Below are 22,102 nucleotides of genomic sequence, written 5' to 3'. Positions count from 1 at the left end.
TTGGTTTTTGGGGCTTATAACACAGGGCGCTCATGTAATAACACTGGGATTTGAAGGGTTAAAACAACGAAAATATAATTAAAACTTTACATGAATATTTCAGGGAGAAGTAGTTTTACAAGGTTGGCTAATTTAAAGTGGAATAAAATATGGATATATGGTCTTTTTATGGCGTGGCTGAGAATGGTCCCTAGGGTGATGGGTGTGAGTTTTTTAAAGGATGGCAGGAGGGTTAAATAAGAATAAGAAAGAAAAGTATTTCTTTGTGCCCCCCTTTCCCTGTTAATGCCCTACCTGCCCCCCTGGCAAAACTTTGCTAGACCCGCCCCTGCACACGTAGCTGTCAGCTACTTAGAAAAGGATCTTGGTGTTATTTGTCTCTCAGAAACACTTCATAACTTCCCTTCACCTCATTCATGTCACCTAAAAGGTAAACCTGTTTCCCCGTCACCTGTTCAGCTCTGATGATTCAGTAAGGACATCTCCTGGTTTCATCTTCATGTTTCCTTCTCACCAGATATCCAAACCGACATCATGACCAGCAGTTTTTACAGCTGTGGCTCCAGCAAACATCAGCTGATACTAGAAATTAATATTAAATAAATTCTAACAACAGCTGATCAAGCTTAAACGTGCTGCTGTTGTTTAGCGCGACCTCCGCTGGTTTCCTCTTTCAGTCATGAAACTTCATTGATCAGTTTCATGACTGAATTAGCAACTTTCTAGCTGAAGTAGTACGGGACAAATCACGTTCCTTTTCACCTCAACTTTAAAGTTCGACCTCCTTCTGTAATTGGTCCAGCCCAGAGTCGATCATGACCAACTGGCCAATCCACCACCATTCATTTATACCATTAAAAAAAGAAGAAGAAAAGAAATAAAACCCCGTCGGCCGATAAAAACGAAAAATCACGAGCGGCCCACCGGGCAAATGCCCGGTATGCCCGATGGCCATTCCAGCCCTCATTGTACTGTATTGCGCATATGATTTTTATCTTTTTATCTTTTATATTGTTTAAGTGTAACACTGAGGGCCTTTGGAGCAATGCAATTTCAAATTCCCCTGTTTGATCTGCACATACAAATTTTGACAATAAAGCTGAATTTGACTTTGACCTAAATGTAGCGTACTGCTGAAAATGCAATGTCCAGATGAACAGAATCAACTTTCTGAGATTTTCTTACCCAGGTGATTGAGCATGCATCAATATATTTAATTTTGTTTGTTTCAAACTAGGACCTGAATATTTGATTACTGTTTTTTGGGATTGTTTTTTTTGCGTATTTCTTCCTCATGGAGACAAACTGATGACTGTTTATAATGATGGCTGGGAGAAATATTGGAAGCCGTTGAAGTGTTAGAGATAAAGAGAATGAGGAATACTGATAAGGCAAGAATGCAGCTACTATGATGGGGGTGGGGTGTTTTGTGACAGACTTTTGACTCTGCATGTCTTCTTGCACTTTCCCCAATATTCCCTTTCTTACTTCCCTTTCTGTTCACATACTGATTTTCAGTGTGTCTGACTGGGTGCCTTAAGGTATGAATGTGTTGCTGGATGAAGAGGGCAAGGCTGCAACATCCTATTGTTTTCGAGTTCCTCTCTCAGTCCTTTGTATTTCTTCAGCTTTTCATGTTCCTGATGTTGCTATTATTTGGCATAGCTACAGCTATCACTGTCCGGTTGGTTCGCCATCACCAGTTTATCTGTTTGTATCGGGAAGTTCCAGAGGATCTTAGCTCAGTCATTCTCAGTCACCCTCGGGGGTGTGTCCTATTTTGACCTTGGGACTTCCAGGCCATATTCGGCACAGATGTAAACTATGCCAGCCACTTCGTTATGGAGTTACATGTATGCACTGCCTGCTAGCATCTTGCACCCTGCTGGTATGTGCTGGATTGTCTCAGGGGCATCTTTGCACAGCCTGCACCTGGTCTTCCTGTTTTATCATAGAGAGTCATTTGATTGTTGGGGTTTTCTCTGTTTTCTTAGTATTATTCACACCTTAAAGCTCCTTCAGGCAACTGTTGTTATGATTTGGCATTATATAAAGGGAAATGACTTAAATTTAAATTGAACTTTGTGCACTCGTCCAAACTACTGGTAACAGTCCTGAACACATCCCAGTTGGCACAGACCAAGTAGCCTGAAGATATTATTTTACCTCACTGGACCACTTTTTGGATTTCCTCACGACAATTTCAGAGATTTTTAGTTTCTGCCTGTATGCAGGAATAAACTGGGTCATGACATGGCCAGAATGAGGAAGTGAAGGAGTTAAATGAGGAAGTGAAGGTGGAAATTGTAGATACATTGCTAACTGTAGTGTAATGATTTTCCAGAGTCGTTTACTCTTTCGGTCAGGCATTAATTAACAGTCTGCATTGGGGGAACTCGTGCTTGATAGTTTATTTGTTACAATCACCAAGGAACAATACAAAGAGAGTCTAGGTTGGTATGGTCCATAGTGGGAAAACAAAGATGCCAGTTTAAATATTGCATTTGCCTTATGCATTGTTGTATTTACCAACAATGAGCAGTTTCCATAATCATTTTTATTAAAAGTAGTCCACATGTAGTTTACCAGTCTTTAATGGCAGCAAGCGGAGAACGAAACTTGGAACCAAGGGAACATAATTTCACAGCACACTGATGTGGAAATTAGTCTTGCACTTTAGATATCGTTTGACGTTCATATATTTAAATGATCCAAAGTAAAGTGCTTGTGAGTACAATGATGTTTATGACTGGACGTCTTTATTGCTACAGATGGCAAAACTGCAGCTGATCTGAATCACTGAACGAAAGTCTTCATCTTCACCTATAAACAGCGCATTGACCACCACTAATGCTAGAAAGGAGTCTGATTAAACAGGTGTGAATTCAGGCAAGCAGGCGGACCCGCACCACCTCTTTCTCATAGCCAGCCTATTCACATCCACCTCCCTCTATACCCTCCCCCTCCTCACAGCAGCCCTTTCAGCTCCACACCACATTTCTGTTCATCCTTCACCAGCCACCGAACATCACCTTGTTCCTCCTCCGGGACCAGATAACGAATATCAGGCTTTCTATAAACCTGTAAGTCCATGTTCTTGTTGTTGTGGCTGTTTTCTGAAGCGGCGTCGTGTTCGCATCAGAAATGGATGCTCCGAGTTAAAACGGCAGCTAAAGGAAACCATTTTCAGTGAATAGGAAGTTCCACTAGTGTCTGCGCAATCTTTGCAGCATCGTTAAAATTGGGGCGATTTCACGCTTGTTTTGCACAGCTTTAAAACACTGTTTAATATTAGCTTTTTAAAAATGATATAAAAAAATTATTTCAATTGGAGAGGCCCACTCAGGAAGCTAGAGCCGTGATGCAACGCGAATGTCGTCGTCCTTCCCTTTATGTGCGTTCCACCACATCCGTGTCGACTTATCGTTATCTACAAGTAATCGTTTTTCCCGCTGTGCGCGTGACTTTGAAATAGTTTTCTCTGCGTGAAAGCGGACGGCAGGACTCGGGCCTGGACTCTTACGTAACTAAATTACAATGCAAGACCCTTGAGGCATAGCACAAACTGGAAAAACGAACTCGGGGCGTGTTGAAGACGTGATGTACGTGGCTGACGGCTGGATTGTGCAATGGTAATTTTTTAGAGGGTAGGAAAAGACGTGCTGTTCAGCAGCTACATCCTGTGTAAGTGTGCACAGAAGGTGATCCTTTATGGAGACAAAGCACCCCTCCCCCACGGCCTGTTCACAAATTTCTTTGACCTTGGTATAGCCGAGAGGTTGGAGCTTGTTGGTAGGCTAAATATGACACAAGGTGACCTCGCTGGCTTTGTTCTTACCACTGACTGGCAGCTAAGGTCAGTGGCTTCCAAACACAGGCCCTGTGAACTTCAGAGATCTCTTTTTGGATCCTCGCCTAGCAGTTTTCGTTCAAATCATGTGCTGTATAACTGTATCTACAGTTCACACAGTCATTTTATTATATTAGTCATTTTGTTGCACTGAAATGTTACACTGTTAATACATCAGATTTGGCAGTTTCTGCAGATTGGACGTAATATTTTGGTAAGGTCTGGTTTATTTTATTTTTGTCTTTGACTTTTTTGACCTTGATGTGTGAGCCACCATATTTACAGCTGCACAGGTCAGGACTAAGGCCTCAGCCCCAAAATACAACTAACTGTCATTTAACTGTTATTTTGAAAGAATAATTTCCTGTTCTTATTGAGCCTCACTGGCTGTTAAGAAAGTAAGCAGTGTAGTATTTGGAAAAAGGAAATACTTTTATGGCTTTCAGCTGAAGATAACAGATAAGATAAACCTATATTAGTTCCACATGTGGGGATTTTTTTGGTCATGGCACAGAAGGTACAATTTAAAAGCAGTAAGAATTAGAAAAGAATAGAATAACATACTTTGTTATATTGGGAAATTGCACTCGGTACTATTGCACATCAAGCAGACATGGCGAAAGTTATCATTGTGTATTGGGTGTGTGTGTGTGTGTGTCTGCACGTACGTGTGTGGTCATCTGGAGAGACCATGTTGTAGAGTCTGACAGCAGTTGGACGGAAAGACCTGCAAAATTTCTCCGAAACCATTTCTGTCATCATCTACATTTTTATTTCCGAGTCTCCTGATATTTTTTGTCTTTTCAGGCAGAAACTTGTGCTCCAATGTGAAAATGAAAGAAAAGAGAACGGAAATAAAACAGTAGTTGACTCGTGGAGATGATCTTATTTGATTATTCAGCTTAACAAATATTCTTTTGTTTTTTACAATGACGGACTGATGTCACATAATTTGGAAAAAAATAAAAATGTTAGTTGATATAAAGAAAATACTTGTAATAAAAATGATTTTATTGTTTAGTGGTAAAATGTGGTATAGGCCTGAGCCACATTGCTTTGGGGACTAATGATCTGTCCCATGATGATGTTCATCAGTCAATGTAATGTGCTTTATGGAGTAACCTTGGCAACCGGCTGACACTGTTGCCAAAATTTATACCCGTGTGGTCTGTGTCAACAGTAGCACATAGTTCTATTTGTGGGGAGGAGCAGTTTATAGGTTACAGTGTAAGGTTTCAGAAGAGTTTGCAGTTACAATGTAGCAGATTTAACTCCATCACAGTCATGCTGTTTCCTCAAAGCTGTCTCTGACCTCAACACTCCAAAACCCAAATACTTACATCTTTTGTGTTTATGGTGTTTTTTTTTTTTGTTTTCTTTTTTAATGGTGATGTCACATCATTTGTGATCAAACATATTAGCCAAAGTCAACCTTGAGTGTGGTAGTGTTTAATCATTTTAACTTAATAATGATTAACTAATGAAATGAACAGCTTGTGTCCAAAACTCACTTTGTTTGACTTTTTGATGGCGTTTATAAAACCAACCATTGGACCCAATGTAGGTCATTTCACAGTAGACCCTCTGCAGGTTACTGAGACATTTCAGCCCCAAATCACATTTACATATGTTATTATGGTTTGTAAGTGTTTCATACCGATTTAGATGGTTTTTTTTTAAGTTTACAACTCGTACCAAACAAACATAACAACAAAAAATCTTCTTTTTGTATATACAATAGAATTTTTGTTCTCACTTGTAGAAAATGGCTAATATTTGCATAGAAATGGTCTTACCCAGTTTTAAAAATTACAATCATTATAATTATTATAATGATAGAATACACAAAAGACAAGATTATTTTGTTTTAACCTCCAGTGAATCAGTCATTCTGAGACTGGCTCCTTCTTACTGCCTGCAGTCTGAATACGGCCACACCCCTGTGTAAAGTGCTTTGAGTGCTCAGAAGAGTAGAAAAGCGCTATATAAGAACCAGTCCATAAGGAAACATTTTACCTGTAGGTGAAGTGGAGAGAGCAGTATCAGTGTTGAAAGAATAAACCCTACACCAGTTGGTGTAGTGTCTGAGGAGAAAGCCAGAACCTTCCAAACTGTTTCCACTGGTGTTTGTGGTTTAAAACGGTGTGAGAACAAGGAGCACCTGGGGCCCTGTACCAGGAAGCATGGTCAACAATCACAGTTTAAAATAAAACTCCGAGGTGTTCCCGAACAGCTGATCACAGGTGGTTCAGTCAACTCTGAGTTTAGCACATGCATAAAAGGGGCTCCAGCACCTCTGTGCCTAAGGACCACCCTCCGTTCATTGTGTAGCTGGTTCCTTTGGTTGTTGTTATGAATGTGCCAGAGTATGTGTTTATGTGGCTTAACTAGTTTTTCAGGGTTTTTCCTACAAGGACAGTTTGACTGATAAAATATAAGAACCCTCACCCAGTAATAGGCCCAGAATGTTTAAAGAGGACTGGGAGGAAGTAAACTGGAAATGGGACAGTTTTAGCTCAGGTGAACATTTGAGCAAACCCACAAACCTGAGCTTTTGTAGTCTTTCTGGAAGTTTTTGGCTGAGTTTTGGAATTAAGACTGGAGCTAACTGGAATAGGAGCACTTGTTTTTTTTTTTTTTTTTTCTCTTCTGGTGCTTAAAACAGTTTAGAAGAACTTTTCACAGATAGTTTTGGTCAGTAATATTTGCAGTTAATATTGTGCTTTTCTAGTCACACTTACCACTTGGAGAACGTTAGGATACGTAAGTCACATTCATGGAGTTTTTTTATTCTGTATGCATCAAAAAAAAAATTTTTCCTGCACATGCCCAATTTAGAGTGAGCATTTAACCCAAAGTTCATGTGGTTTGAGCCAGGAGCCTTCAGTGCCCTCTACTCTACCACCGTGCTGGCCCATCTTCAGCAGCAGCAGTCAACACAATCTGTTTAAATTTTTTTTTTCCCTTTGTTTTATTTTGTCATTTGACAAGTTGACTGAATTTCCTGTTTCTCTCTGTCTCCCTGCAGGTGCAATCATGTCCTCAGTGCTCCAAAAGCTTATCAGCCCTCAGGCCGGCAGCGCTGCTGAGCCTCCCAGGAACAAGGTGACGGTGGTCGGGGTGGGCCAAGTGGGCATGGCCTGTGCTGTCAGCATCCTGCTGCGGGTAAGACAAACTCCGCCTTCAGCCAGTGTGTGAAGGAAAACATAAAGCTGTGATGAAATTTAATTATAAAATGACCTCCTGTTTCCACCATTTGATCTAAAGAAGTGAGCACTCCCTGGGAGGCTGCTGTGTCTAGAAAAAGAGATGAGTTGTCACCACCAAAACATTGTTTCTCATTGGTTAAACCTGAGATGTGGTAACACAAAGTACCGTTCAGTGTGTCTCGTCTGTGCAGACCCATGCTCTACTGTCATGTCTTTGAAGTTTGGAGTCAGTTTCTCTGACAGTCTTAACTCATCCTCTGTGATTTATGGAAATTCTGGCCGTTTGACAGTTTTTCACTGATTTTTTTTCAGACGTCATGATTTTTATTTTCACCAAACTGGTGAAGAAACTTCCACAAACTCACTGCTGTCTAATTAAAAAACTTCTGGAACCAGCCATATTTCTATAATAAGCAGAAATCTGTGTCTCATTTATGATCAGTCCCATCTGAGAGTTTCATGTTTAGTGCGAAACTATATATATGTTTTCATAGCAACAATCCACAGTCACATTTGCTTCATATTGCATGTTAAAAAGCCCACAGGAAACCTGAACAGATCTCCTATAAGGACACATCCTCATACACCTCTCTGCATTGAATCATTAGTTATTATTAATCTCTGGCTCTGTTCCACAGTATGTCTTTTGTTCTGTCTTCCTCCCCTCACCACAACCAGTCGCGCCAGACGGCCGCCCCTCTTTGAGCCTGGTTCTGCCAGAGGTTTCTTCCTGCTAAAAGGGAGTTTTTCCTTTCCTCTGTTGCCAAAGTGCTTCCTCATAGGGGGTCAAATGTTTGTTGAGGTTTCTCTGTATTATTGTAGTGTCTTTACCTTGCAATGCTCTAGCCTGGAGGTAACTGTTGTGAGTTGGCACTATATAAATGGAATAGAATTAACAAATTGACAACAGTTTTTTTTTTTTTTTTTTTTTTTCTCCCCCCCATCTTTGGAGTCTTGGGGAGCTCCAGAGTCTCCTGGAATATGGCGGAGATGTGGAGAAATGTGTGGAAATACAGTAGTGAATTTTCTCCTGTGGTCAGGACCTGTGTGATGAGCTGGCTCTGGTCGATGTGATGGAGGACCGTCTTAAAGGAGAGATGATGGACCTCCAGCACGGCAGCCTTTTCCTTAAAACCTCCAAGATAACGGCAGACAAAGGTCAGGAGCTGGACCTGCACTGACCCCCATGCTACAGAAAGATGTCTGAATACATGCCTGAGCAGATCATGTGTTACTCTTTCCTTCCTCCTTCAGACTACGCAGTGACAGCCAACTCTCGCCTAGTCGTGTTGACTGCTGGTGTTCGCCAGCAGGAGGGAGAGAGCCGCCTCAACCTGGTGCAGAGGAATGTTAATGTCTTCAAGTCCATCGTCCCTCAGATTACCAAGTACAGCCCCAACTGCACAATCATTGTGGTCTCCAACCCTGGTAAGTGCAAGAGTTTCATAAAGACCCTTAGGAATACTATTTATTTATATTCATTTGGTTTTCGGCATTGTGTGTTTGTGTTTAAATGCAGTTGATGTGCTGACATATGTGACCTGGAAGCTGAGCGGTCTGCCGAAGCACCGTGTCATTGGCAGCGGCACCAATCTGGATTCAGCCCGCTTCCGTTACCTGATGGCTGAGCGACTCGGCATCCACGCCAGCTCTTTCAACGGCTGGGTGCTGGGTGAGCACGGAGACACCAGCGGTGAGTCCACACCCGAATTAGCTTCTGTCTAATAACAGCATTATAAAATCATATCTGCATGTAAAATCTCCATGAATTCCTGCTTCAGTGCCCGTGTGGAGCGGAGCAAATGTGGCCGGAGTCAACCTGCAGAAGCTGAACCCTGATATCGGCACTGATGCCGATAAGGAGCAGTGGAAGGCCACACACAAGGCAGTGGTGGACAGGTTGTACTTTGAACTCTATACCCTTTTTTTTTTTTTTTTTTTTCTCAGATATTTGTATTAAGTTTTCTGCATCCATTTTTACAAAAGACAAATTAAACAATATGCCGTTTTCTTTTTGAAGAACATAAAACAATATGAAACATACACTCCCACCTCATAATTATAGGAGTACCAGTGGGTGTACAAAAAGAAAAAAGAAAGGATCCAATCTAATAATACGAATAGTAAACCCTGGAGTACAAAATAGCAGTTCCTGAGTGTACAAGAGAGATGTGGAGAGTTTCAGAACCCCCACACATACACAGAAAAAAACAAAACAAACCAACCAAAAAAAACCAAAAACATAATGAGTGGTCAGCTTAGTTGTAGAGATAAGTCAGATCGGTAAGAGAAAAGAAATATGTATAAAGTAGGTAAATAAATACCATCATAAAGCGCAGGCACAATAGAGTCCGTATAGTTAAACATAAGATAAAATAAAATAGAATAAAGTCTGAGCTGGCTAATTGGGAGCGTTGCGGGACCGCAAAGTCTGAACATGGTCAAAAAAGGGTTGCCAGATCTTAAGAAATTTGGCCATAGACCCACGCAGGGTGGATTTAATCTTTTCAAGTTTGCTAAAATGCAAAGAATCTCTGATCCAGATTTCCCAGGATGGGGGAGAAGGGGACTTCCAATATAACAATATTCTGCGTCTTGCCAATAAGGTGAGAAATGCTACCAGATCCGCTTGGGGCGTCGGCAAGACAACTGTATCAGGAAGAACCCCAAACAAAGCAGTTAAGGGCACAGGTTGGAGAGTTAGCTGGATGATCTTTGATAAAATATTAATCCAGTATTGTTTGAGGGATGGACATGACCAAAACACATGTATTAGAGAGGCTGGTGTTTGATGACAATGGTCGCAATCAAGGCTAAGGTTGGGGTATAGTTGAGCTAGTTTGGCTTTAGTCCAGTGTACGCGGTGCAAAATCTTACATTGAATCAACCCGTGTTTGGCACATAATGAGGAGCCATGGACCCGGTACAGAATTTTATCCCAAAAGTCATCCTGAATCACACACCCCAAATCCTGCTCCCATGCCATTTTAATAGCCGAGGTTGAGGAGTTGCCAAAGGAACATATTCTCCCATACAGACAAGAGATCAGGCCCTGTGATGAAGGGGGAGGCGATAGAAGGTTATCAAAGTCATGACAAGGAGGTCTAGATGGGAACTGGGAAGATTTCTCTTTAACAAAACTCCGGATTTGTAAGTAGCGAAAAAAGTGACTTTTTGGAAGGCCAAATTTCAATGAGAGCTGTTCAAAGGAGACAAGTGTATTCTGAATATACAGATCAGAAAAAGACCTGATACCCAAGGAGGCCCACAAATAAAAAGCACCATCAACTAACGAAGGCTGAAAAGAGGGATTTTTCAAAATGGGTGACTGAAGGGGAAAAAAGGGCAACTTAAAATAACGACGAAATTGATACCATATTTTCAAGGTAACTTTGACAATAGAGTTATTATAAAAACCTCCACTCAGAGGCTGCTTTTGGGCATAAATCAGGGCTGGTAAAGAGGATAAGGCACAAGAAGAAATCTCCAAGCTCAGCCACGCAGGGGGAATTTTCATGCCCTCCACCTGTAGCCAGTACCTGAGACCAGCCAGTACCACTTTCTCTTTTTTGTCTTTTTTTTTTTTTTTGTTCCAAATGTACCCAGAGAGAAACTTGTCCAATTTAACAAAAAAGGAAATTGGGATAAATACAGGGACACACTTAATTGTATTTATGCGCCCTGCTACAAATACCTTTTATTTTAAAGTCAAACTTTTTCAAACATAATCTTACTACCTAATGCAAATATGTGTGTGCCATCAGTATATAAGTAAATGAAATCCTCTTCAGCATTCAGTAATCGGTAATTATCTGCATCACAAGCATACAATCAGAAAAATGCTGCTGGGACACTTAAACTGACCGCTAGAAGTTAAAACAGAAAATGGTAAAGGAAGGCGCATGGTGATCTGACAAATCAAACTAACAGATGTTCTGTTTTTGAAGCCAGTATCCTTCTGTAATTAAATATGTGTGTCATTCTGGGAATGTCTGCAGTTATTCAAGGCCACAAGTAATTACAGTTATACAGAAGGTGGCTCCAGTGGGAATAGAACCTCTAACCTCAGTCGTTGTATTTAGTTAGTTTCAGAGCTGAAGCTAATGTAAGTGTGCAAGGACTCGCTTCAAGGTGTGGGTTCTGTTAATAATTGTGCATTTAAGACCAGAGAGATGTTATCAAATTATACATGAAGCTGCTACTGTTTATCAGAAGCAGCAACTGTTACTGTGTACTATAATGTGATTTATTACAACAGGCAAAGAATGTCATTCATTCAAAGTACTTTTTTTTTTTATTTTTTTTTTTTATATGCATCCAGCATCATATCGCTTCAAAAAATAAACATATTTTCGACTTGCTATAAGAAGATCGAAGGCTTTATACATGTTGCTCAGAATGATTTACAATCCTGTAACTTTTTCCCCATAATAAAAGCCTTCCTGTCAGTGTGCCTGGGTAAACTAATCGAGCTTCCTGTAACACATTTAATATCTAATTGCAGACAGATGCTAATAATGGTGTTTTGTATCTCAGTGCCTATGAGGTGATCAGGCTGAAGGGATACACCAACTGGGCCATCGGCCTGAGCGTTGCTGACCTCACCGAGAGCATTGTCAAGAATCTGAGCCGTGTCCATCCCGTCTCCACCATGGTCAAGGTCAGACACGCACACAGACTCTGTCTCGTACAATTGGGGTATATTGTCTTACTTTGGCATGCAGCGTGCATCAAACCACCAGCCTTCTGACCTGCTCTGCCTCTTGAGCCACCGTCACCCCATGAAAACCATTTTTCACGTGGCGGCTGTTACACAGAACAGCACGTTGGCTCTTTAGGCCAAAGCTACATTTGCTGTAAATCACCAGTTAATTCTGTAGTGAATTCTCAACATTAGTCATGATTTATGAATCCCCTTTGGGGTTTTGAATTAGAAAGGGCATCTGGTGTGTTTCTTCATTTTGTGTTTGTGTCTTTTCCAGGACATGTACGGTATCGCTGAGGAGGTCTTCCTGTCCCTGCCCTGCATTCTGAACAGCAACGGTGTGAACAGTGTGGTCAACATGACCCTCACTGATGACGAGGTTGCCCAGCTGAAGAAGAGCGCTGACACACTGTGGGGGATCCAGAAAGACCTCAAGGACCTGTGAACACACCACGTACCACTCCCATGATGCAGTGAGGCCTGTCCTCGCACACGCAGTCCTTTCATAATCTTGCCCATTCTTCTAGCTTTGTGTTGCCTTATTTTGAAGAACAGTACCAGTGTTTTTAAGACTGTCAGGGAACTTTTCAGTTTTACATCATGTTTCTGCTCACTCCATGCCAATCACCAGATTATTTGTAGGTCTAAAAAAACACTGGTATGCTTTTTTTTAAAAAAAGGGCACATTTGCTTTCCGTCGTGCGCTAGGCCTAAGTTACTGTCGCGGTGATTGTGTTAGCACATCTATGCCCTTTGTTCCTGTACTGTCTTTGGATCCAGAGTGTCAGCCAACATATGCACTTAGAAGTCCACACAAAACCCCCAAGAAAAACACACAAAGTGTCACTGACTGCTTCAACTGCATTTTCACGTGTTGTTTTAATTTAGAGCAGGGAGTCACTGAGCAAAATAATCAACAAAGCCAAAGGACAGCCTTCCTCTGAAGTTGCTTCTTTGAAGCAGACAAATCATCACATACTTGGGTCTAGATGGGAAATCTTTCTTTCTCTGTGCTGTCGAAGCGAGGTGCAGTAGCAGTGGAAGCATGTGGGTATCCAGCTAGGACTGATTTATGGATACGAGGTGTGATTTTTCTGGCCTTGTGTTGTAAACAGCAGTGTGTGACTTAATAAAACTACACCTCCTGAATGTGTCTTTGATGTTTGTTCATGTTAATGTTACAGCCTGTAGCAAAATAATGAATCTGTTCTATCATCTGGTGGAAAAGTACAAATAACTTTTGATTGTGTTTGATGTAAAAGACAAAATGCAATAATTTAGAAGTCATTTGAAGGCTTTCTTGGCAAAATGTGATGAAGACAACATATCAAAGTTAAAAGTGAAATAATTTTCATTTTCTGAAATATTCATTCTAAATCTTGTGTCAGGAGCACATTTCAAAAAAGTTGGCAGGGGAGCAGTTTTGTATTACCTGTTCATTTAGCTCCAAGGAGACACAAAAAGTTTACTATGAACAAAGTTCAACACAGCCAGCTTTCTTTGTCTTAGCTGGCTCGGGGGGAAAAAAAATCCCTAAATCTCCTTTTGGAGATGACGGACATCATAACCACTTTCTCTGTTAACCATGGCTCTCTGCTTTAGACTGTGTGCGCTGACTTAAAAAGAGGGGTTTCATAGGTCGTGATTTTTCTGCACTGCAGAGATATTATCAGACGATCTGCAAAGAAAATACAGCAAAGGACAATACTGTCACAAGTATGAGACAAATGCTGCAGAAACGGGTTCATCTGATGATTTGTCAAACAGAGGGGGGAAAAGAAACATCTTAATTCAAGATAATTTTTTGTAATTACTGGGTGTCCTCTCAGTGTTGCTGTTTAGTTAATGCGATTGCTTGTACATCTATTTTTGGTGTGTGTTCTGTTTTATTAGCTGCAGTTCCAGCAGAGTAAGATATTTGATGTGTTCCTTCTTCAAAATAGTTTATCATTTGGAATGATAACCTAAAAATAATACTGCAATATCTCAAATCGAGCTGATCAACATGTAGATCTATAAAATCTTAGGCATTCCAATGACTTATCTGTACTGATAAAACTTTACTTTAAAGACTTGGAAAGGTAGCCTAAATTTGTTGAGTTAAATCTGAAATATTTAGTATGACTAAAAGTTTCAGTGTGTCTAAAATTGTACTACCACACATACACAGTACATTTGCACAATAACTGAAACTAGCACCACTGAATGAACAAGAACTACACATGGGTGTGCCATGGGTTCTCCAGTTTCACCCACTGTGGCTGACTTGTACATGGAAGAAATGAAAAAGAGGGCCATGTTATCCTACCCTGGAACACAACCACACCATCTGTGAATTGTGGTACATCCTGAGATTTGATTTTCGCCCAGGTGTCATCCACATACCTGAACCAATGACTTTATGGGGATGTGTTTTTATAGTTATTAAGTAGGTTTTAAGCACATGTAGAGAATCCCTTTAACAATGTGTTTTATTTACATTGTTAAATAGTGTAAGGATAACTCTTGTGAATCAAATAAAGGAAATAAGCTGTAATAACAATAACCAGTATTCTGCCAAAAAATGGTCTCATGTTCTGTAGTGCTATAGTGGACAATTACAACATTGCAAAATTTTATTATTGTTATTGGTAAGAGGAAATAATTAATAAAAACAAACTACCACTGAAGCCAAGAGAAACTAAACTAAAACTGCTCAAACATTAAAAAAACTAAACTGAAACAATTAAACTCCCTCTGGAACCTAAATGGAACCAAACTGAATGAATTTGTTTTTAAAAAAGGAACTAAAAATAAAAAGTAACTTGAAACTAGAAGAACTCAAACTGTCAATTATTGACTTGAAATGCAATAAAGAAAAAACAAGTATATAACCATGGAACAAATGACAAGAGGGTTACCTCAATGTCAACTTTTTTTTTTTTTTTTTTTTAAATGCTTTTTTTTAATGCTTTTTTTGTTTTGTTTTTTTTAAAGGTATTATTTAATATTGGTACCTTTCCATGTTTGTTATTGTTCTTAGCGTCTTGGAGTGACTGTGATCACCTAATTTGCTCTGCTATAAATAAAATATTCTGATTCTGATTCCCAATAGACGCTAAATGAACATACCTAAAACCGGAGTCATAGAGAATCTCAAGGGTCAAAGATAGATGTTTTCAAAGGTTATTTCTACATATGTCCCGGTAATAAGAAGCGCTTTGATCTGGATTGATTCAGCATTTTTATTTTATTTTTTTACAATTCTACTAAACACATTTGACTATTTTCCCTGTTATTTAGTTTGCAGTGCCCTCTTGTGACTGCAGTCAATTAAATCACTTCATTACTACTAAGGATCTCCTCGTATAACTCATCAGATTATTAAGACGAGACACAGGACAAGACATGCTCTCTAAAAGTATTTTATTTACATAGTTCTCCTCTCCATTGTAGCATCTGAAAATAATTTTACATTAAAGATAGGTGCAAAAGTTTTAATCAGGGAAACCTTTTTTAAATAAAGAGTTTTAAGAACACTGCTGTCGCCGTTTGACTTTCCACCACAAATAACATACTTCCCCAGTTCATGTCCTCTGTTTCAGGTGGGCACCTCCAGTTCTCGCAAGAACAGAGAGAAGGGTGAAACCTTTTTCGTTCTGGCTCTTTTAACAGCTCTTCTGTAAATGTAGCCGTTGTAGCGTTTTCCAAAGCGAAGGCTGAGAGGGTTGTAGTTGAAATTACTTCTGCGATCATTGCAAAGGAGCTGCCTCTGGTCCTCGTTCTCTCTCAGGGAAAAGCAGAGGCTCGGATCCTCTGCCAGGAAGTCGCCTGCTGTTCTCCTAAATGCAGAGGACACTGCTCCTGAAGGCAAACCCCAGACACATCAGTCCACAACTGCAAATACACAAACACAGCAGAGTACGTGCAGCTGCAACCTGCTACACAATCTATTGAATCAGTCATCACCACACACACAGTGTTTGATGAGGTAACTCATGTATTTTTTTTTTCTTTTTTAGATTATTTTAGTTTGACATGTACTTTTGTTTTTAAAAAGAGGATTTTATGACCATGAAATATCTATGTGTCAATTATTTTTATACCAAATTATGGGTTTATTGTTTGTTTGTTTTTTAGCTTCATATCAAAATTAAGACAGTCAATTACGACATCATAATTTTCACTTAAAACAACCACAGGAGTCAACAAAGCCTTCATGGTTGATGCAAATATTTCATATGGATACCCTGTCTATTACTGATTATGTCCAAATCCTCTGCTAATCCATGAATCATAAGGAAAATACAGTCCTAATGATAGTAAGACTGTATATTGCTTTCATAATGATGAGAACAGGAGGCTCAGCGCTTCATCCTACAGCTACAGTTACTCAAACTTTTCTGCCCCACTTCAAAAGATGGAAACAGTTCAGATCTCACAATTTTAATATCAGCATTTTGAACAAGCCTCAACATTTTCCTTTAAGTCTATTTTGTCTGCAAAAGTCAGATTCACTTGATTTAGTTTTACTCCACATTGTTCTGGTCATCGGTGCAGTGGGGCCTGCAACACTGAGAAGAACTGTATTACAACAAGATAGTGTGCCAAAGTATTACGAGAAGGAAACAGGCACAAACTGCAGACATAAACCCCATCAAGCTGCTTTGGCATGAAGTAGACAGAAAACTGAATGCAAGACAACCTAAAAGTGCAGCAGATTAGTAGGAACAAAAAGTATATACATTAGAATCCGTATACCTATAGCAGGCTCAGCTTCTGAATGATTCAAACATTTTGATTCAATTTAGGGCTGAGAATTTCATGATTTTTTGCACCCCTCTAGCCTGTATTCTGAGACGTGAAACTACATTTTTTCAAACCCTTTATTTTTAGTGTAAATTCCAAATTCACAAAGCCTATAAAAACCTAACTGGCTGCAACTCTTGAGGCGACACGTTTCCTGTCTGTACTAATAGTGCTAAATGAATAGCATAATGCTGTAATAAATAACAAATAAAAAATATTAGACTTCAGTAGCCACCTGTTGCATGTGTTCTCTGTGCAGGGTCGACTCCTTGCAGAGCTGCTCCCACACTCCGTCCATCCTGGATAGCAATGAGAGCGCAAACCACAGCCAAAGCCAGTAGTCTCATCTTTCAACACCAGATCCAAAAATTGTTTGTCTACTGAGCCTTCCCTCCATTCAAACCTGTTTTATGTCTCCACCAGGTGACTGCCTGCGCCGCTTGGCTGCCAGCCAATCACAGTGCGTGCATCTCTGTCCTGTAAATTGTAGAGCTGATTGATGCTGCTTAAGTCATTTATCAGCGCTTCTACGAAATGCTGAGAACATCATTCAGTACAAATCACTATGCTGCATAAAAAAACCAAACACTTAAATCAAAAAAGCGATGAAGCTGTTGAGTAATGTTGCAGTTCAGTTTTTAATCCCATCTGCAGTCAATCAAAAAGCTGGAGCGGGAATGTGGAATGAGTCGTCGCTATAAAAATATTCTAGTTTTTTCATTCTCCGTGTTGAATGCTGTACAACTAGTACAGTGCAAAAGTCTTTAGACACCCATAATTTCTTTATATTTTGCTTCAAGTGAGTCTTTTGTAATTTTTTTTAAAGTGATCTTGATCACTAGCAGCTTCGTGAAGGGGTTTCAAAGTGTGTATTTGCTACTTTGCTACTCCTGCATCCTGCATCGTCCCGGTCCCCAAAAAGAACCGGCCCAATGAGCTGAATGACTTCCGACCGGTGTCACTGACGTCACATCTTATGAAGACTCTAGAGCGGCTCTTCCTCAACTTCCTCCGACCACAGGTACAACATGCCCAGGACCCACTACAGTTTGCATACAAGGCGGGTGTCGGAGTGGAGGATGCCATCCTGTACCTCCTACACAGAGCCCACTCACACCTGGATGGGGGAAAAGGCACGGTCAGGATACTGTTTCTTGACTTTTCCAGTGCCTTTAATACCATCCGGCCCTGTATGCTTCAGGAAAAACTGAACAGGATGGAGGTGGACCCCTGCCTGGTGGCTTGGATCTCCGACCACAGTACGTCAGGCTGAAGGACATCACGTCTGACACTGTGGTCAGCAGCACAGGAGCACCACAGGGAACTGTGCTGTCCCCTCTTCTCTTCACCCTGTACACCTCTGACTTCTGCTACAACTCTGAATTATGCCATATTCAGAAGTTTGCAGATGACACAGCCATCATGGGGTGTATCTGGGATGATCAGGAAGAGGAGTACAGAAGTCTGGTGAGGAACTTTGTCGCATGGAGTCACACAAACCACCTGCAACTCAACACCTCAAAGACTAAGGAACTGGTTGTGGACTTCGGGAGGTCCAGAGAAGGTCCACTGCCGGTTCAGATAGAGGGGGAGGAGGTGGAGGTGGTCAACAAGTACAAGTACCTCGGGCTGTGGGTGGACAATAAACTGGACTGGTCATGCAACACAGAGCACCTGTATAAAAAAGCCCAAAGCCGACTGTACTTCCTCAGGAGGCTGAGGTCTTTTAACATCTGCAGGAAGCTCCTGAGGATGTTTTACCAGTCAGTGGTTGCTGGAGTACTTTTCTATGCTGTGGTGTGCTGGGGGAGCAGCACAGCAAAGAAGGACTCATCCAGGCTGGAGAAACTGATCAGGAAGGCTGGCTCTGTGGTCGGCATGAAGCTGGACACTCTGGTGACAGTGGCAGAGAAAAGGACATTAAAGAAACTGATGGACATTATGAACAATGCTGGGCATCCTCTGCACACGGCCATAAACAATCAGAAGAGTCTGTTCAGTGACAGGTTGCTTCTCCCCAAGACAAGAACTAACAGACTTAAAAACTCCTTTGTCCCACACGCCATCAAACTGTTTAACTCCTCTCTGGAGGGGAGAGGGAGGGGAAACAGGAGGACAAAGGAGGGGGGAACAACTAAGCTGTAGTGCCTCTTCACCTCACTGTTCACTACCTTGTGGAATACTTTTTGTAAATAGTCAACAGTGCAATAGACTCAATACTTGAAATGTGCAATTCACTTGTATTTTATTTTTTATTCCTATTTATCCCCTTTGTATATTTTATTTATATTTGTCTCTGTATTTGTGTATATATATATATATATATATATATATATATATATATATATATATATATATATATATATATATATATATATATATATATATAACAATTCTGTAACTGTAACTTCGGTCGTTGCTGTGCTTTTTGGAAGTCGAATTTCCCAGAGGAACCCACCCGAGGGATTAATAAAGTTCTATCTTATCTTACTCATTTTTTTGTCCAGCTCTTGTATGTCATCCTTCTTTCTTTCTTTTATTTTTTGTTAAACACTTAACAGGGACCCGAGTCATTTAAACATAAAAAAAACCACACATAACTGTATGGATGACTGTAGAAAATAGGGACGACCTAACAGCTCCCCCAAAATGAAGCCAAAACATCTCTATCGCCCCCTGGTGTCTGGCTGTAGGATAGGTCACCCCCCCCCCTTTCTCAAGTCGTAGGGCCTGGGTTTGAGGTGAATCCATTCCATGCATACTCCAAGAAGTACTGTCTTTATCATCACCCACCTACTTTCTTTTAAATAAATAAATAAATAATTTTTTTTTCATTATTTACAATACCAGAAAAGAGAGGGGGACCCCCCAATAAATAAATAAATAAATAAATAAAATAAAATGTATGAGGGACATTTGCAACACTCAGGTCAGAAAAAGCGCACGTAACATCATCAAGGACCACACACACCCACAGCACACACTGTTCACACTCCTGTCATCTGCCTGCTACAGGTGTGTGAAAGCAAGGACAATCCACAGGCTATCAGTGTGACAAAGTGGAGAAGCAGTTGTAATTCTCTCCATTTGTCCCATATGTGTTTACCTTTTTTTTGCACATTGTACACATTATTCTGTTTCTATGTATTTGCTATGATTTGCTATTTGTCAAGTAACATTGCTTCACTCACTATCCCGGGTTTGTTTGTGTAAGCGTTTTGTTGCCGGCAAATCAAACATTCTGCAAATTAAGACAAATACTAAGTTATGTTTCTTTATACTTTATTATGTTACAGATTAAGTCATTTGTTCATACTTACTCTGTCTTTTCAGTCATCATGAGTGTCAGGTGTGGGGAAACGCCCGCTTGGCATTTCCTCATTTTAAAGTCCTGATCATGTCACACATGACATCATCAGGTCAAACCATGTGGAGGGGTTTCTTTTTCCAGAGAGATGCTTCCTTTTGTTTGTGTTAATGTTTAAAGGGATTTGTTGAATGTTTTTCCTTTTGTTAATACTGCCATTTAGTTGTGTAAATGTGCATATTAGAAGTGTGTAGAGGTTTTGTGTTTTTAGATAACCTGAGTAGAGTTTTAGATCCCTCAGTTGAGTGAGTGGTACTGGCTGGGCAATTGGAGGGAAATTGATGGCCCTATTTAAAGCCAGTCTCTACCAGATGCAGGAGAGAGGAGAGGTGAGCTGTGTCACCAGAGCCATGTTATGTTGAGTTTTGTTAAATGAATTGATTTGGGGAAAGTTTTGTTAAGTTATACATTAAATTAAGTTCACTGCAAATAAATTGCTCACCTTGGAAACCCAAAATGTCTGCATAGTCTGCTTCCCTACCACCTTCCTTGACGTTCGAGTGTGACTACCTCACAATCAGGCTACTGAATCACTGACTTACGCTTGAACTGTGATTATCTTTGACCTGTTAAATTGTAATTTTTTACATCTATATCTAACATAACACAACTTCATACAGTCTAAACATTTTAATATAGCACATTCTGTGTATATTACCACTGTGACAGTGTTGCAACTACTGGCACTTTAGATTCTGACTACACCCACACATAAGCTACATAAGCACTTGTTTTACTTTATTATTTTGTATGCTCAGACTTAAACTTATTCTTTATTTTAGTTAGTTGTTATTTAGTTGTGTGAAGGGAACCTGCAAAGTAAGAATTTCATTGCTCTGCATAACCACTTGTGTTTTGTGGTGTATATGACAATAATCTTCTTGAATCTTGACAGTAAATAACATCTGAACAAGATCATTTTGAACAAAACATCTGAAAATGAGCTGTGAACTATGAAGTAGAAACGTGAACTATGAGCTGTGAAAACCAAAGGGGCTGTAAATCGTCATAGCAGGAGCTAGAGAGACAACTCAGGGAGAGGATTGTGGCTCAGGTGAGGGTCAGTGGCGCTTGAACACACAGAGATGGCAGCGATTGGTCAGGTAAGAAGAGTAAGTAACCTGGAAGTGTCTTACAGATTTTGTAGGTGGCGGTTGGCGTGAGAGGAAGGCAGTCGAAGTGATCCAGGTGTCCAGAATCCGAGTGTCCAGAGGGAGTGTTTATCGTGAATCCTTTGAGAAGGAGCAGGGAGGAAGGCAGGCGGGTAAATGGATATCTAACAGAGCTTGGGCTGTGATCATGATTACTGAGCAGACAAGCGTTCAGAAGTGGTGAGTAATGTTGAGAGTGAAAAGATGTACCAGACGATTCCTGAAAACCACAGACAAACACCAGGGAAGCATACACCAAATACGATGATGCACAGGAATAACTTGTTGGTCTGGCGAAGACTTATTGAATTGATCCCTAGGGGAAATTATGTTGGTTACAGTGCTCCAGTCCAAACAGTAACAAAAACAGACAATACAAGAAGTAAGAAATAGCACAATATATACAATATATACATACACATAACTCACTTACTAATAAATATCTGAATAAGAACAAAGAACATGTGTTAAAAGGGTGTTGCTATAGCAGGATGTGTTTGAGTGTGTGTTGAGAGCGCTGGTCTTATATGCAGGCAGCCCCAAATTGCCAACAGGCGCAGATCATGATTGGAATGAGGAAGCTGCGCCCAGAGGTGGGAACTCCAGCTCTGCGGAAAAACACACAGCCACTCACACGGACCATGACAGTAACATGTTTAATACCTAATTATCACATCAAAAATTGTATATACACTCCACACCAGTTGGTGGCGGTAGTGCCCCATGCATCAGATTTATATTTTTACTGAAATGAGACCAGGTAAAAGTTTCCGCAACATTTACTTAGTCAATATAAAGTCATGAGTTGTCACTGAACCAGTTCTATGCAATCAACTACAGTGTGTGCAATAGAATTCAATTTTCAATTCAGTTTTGCTTATATAGCCTCAAGGTGCTCTATATTGTAGGGTAAAGACCTATAATAATATTGAGAAAAACAATCAGATGAACCCCTATGAACAAGCACTTTGGCGACAGTGGGAAGGAAAAACTCAATTTTAACAGGAAGAAACCTCCAGCAGAACAACGCTC

The 22,102-nt window shown here is 40.3% G+C and overlaps 1 protein-coding gene across 1 annotated transcript; it reads left to right on the top strand.

Annotated features, from left to right (window-relative positions):
• Positions 1–2,906: 2,906 nt before the first annotated feature.
• ldhba (lactate dehydrogenase Ba) lies at positions 2,907–12,913 on the top strand. The gene is made up of 8 exons (XM_026142292.1): positions 2,907–3,083; positions 6,879–7,015; positions 8,100–8,217; positions 8,314–8,487; positions 8,579–8,752; positions 8,841–8,958; positions 11,596–11,719; positions 12,042–12,913. Exons 2-8 carry the CDS (start codon positions 6,887–6,889, stop codon positions 12,207–12,209), a joined length of 1,005 nt encoding a protein of 334 aa, XP_025998077.1. The 5' UTR covers positions 2,907–3,083; positions 6,879–6,886; the 3' UTR covers positions 12,210–12,913.
• The last annotated feature ends 9,189 nt before the right edge of the window (positions 12,914–22,102 follow it).

The sequence above is a fragment of the Astatotilapia calliptera genome, chromosome 15 (genome assembly GCF_900246225.1).
Source record: "Astatotilapia calliptera chromosome 15, fAstCal1.2, whole genome shotgun sequence".
Classification (NCBI taxonomy): Eukaryota; Metazoa; Chordata; class Actinopteri; order Cichliformes; family Cichlidae; genus Astatotilapia; species Astatotilapia calliptera.
The sequence above is the reverse complement of the archived record's forward strand: the minus strand, read 5'-3'. Positions and strand labels throughout refer to the sequence as shown.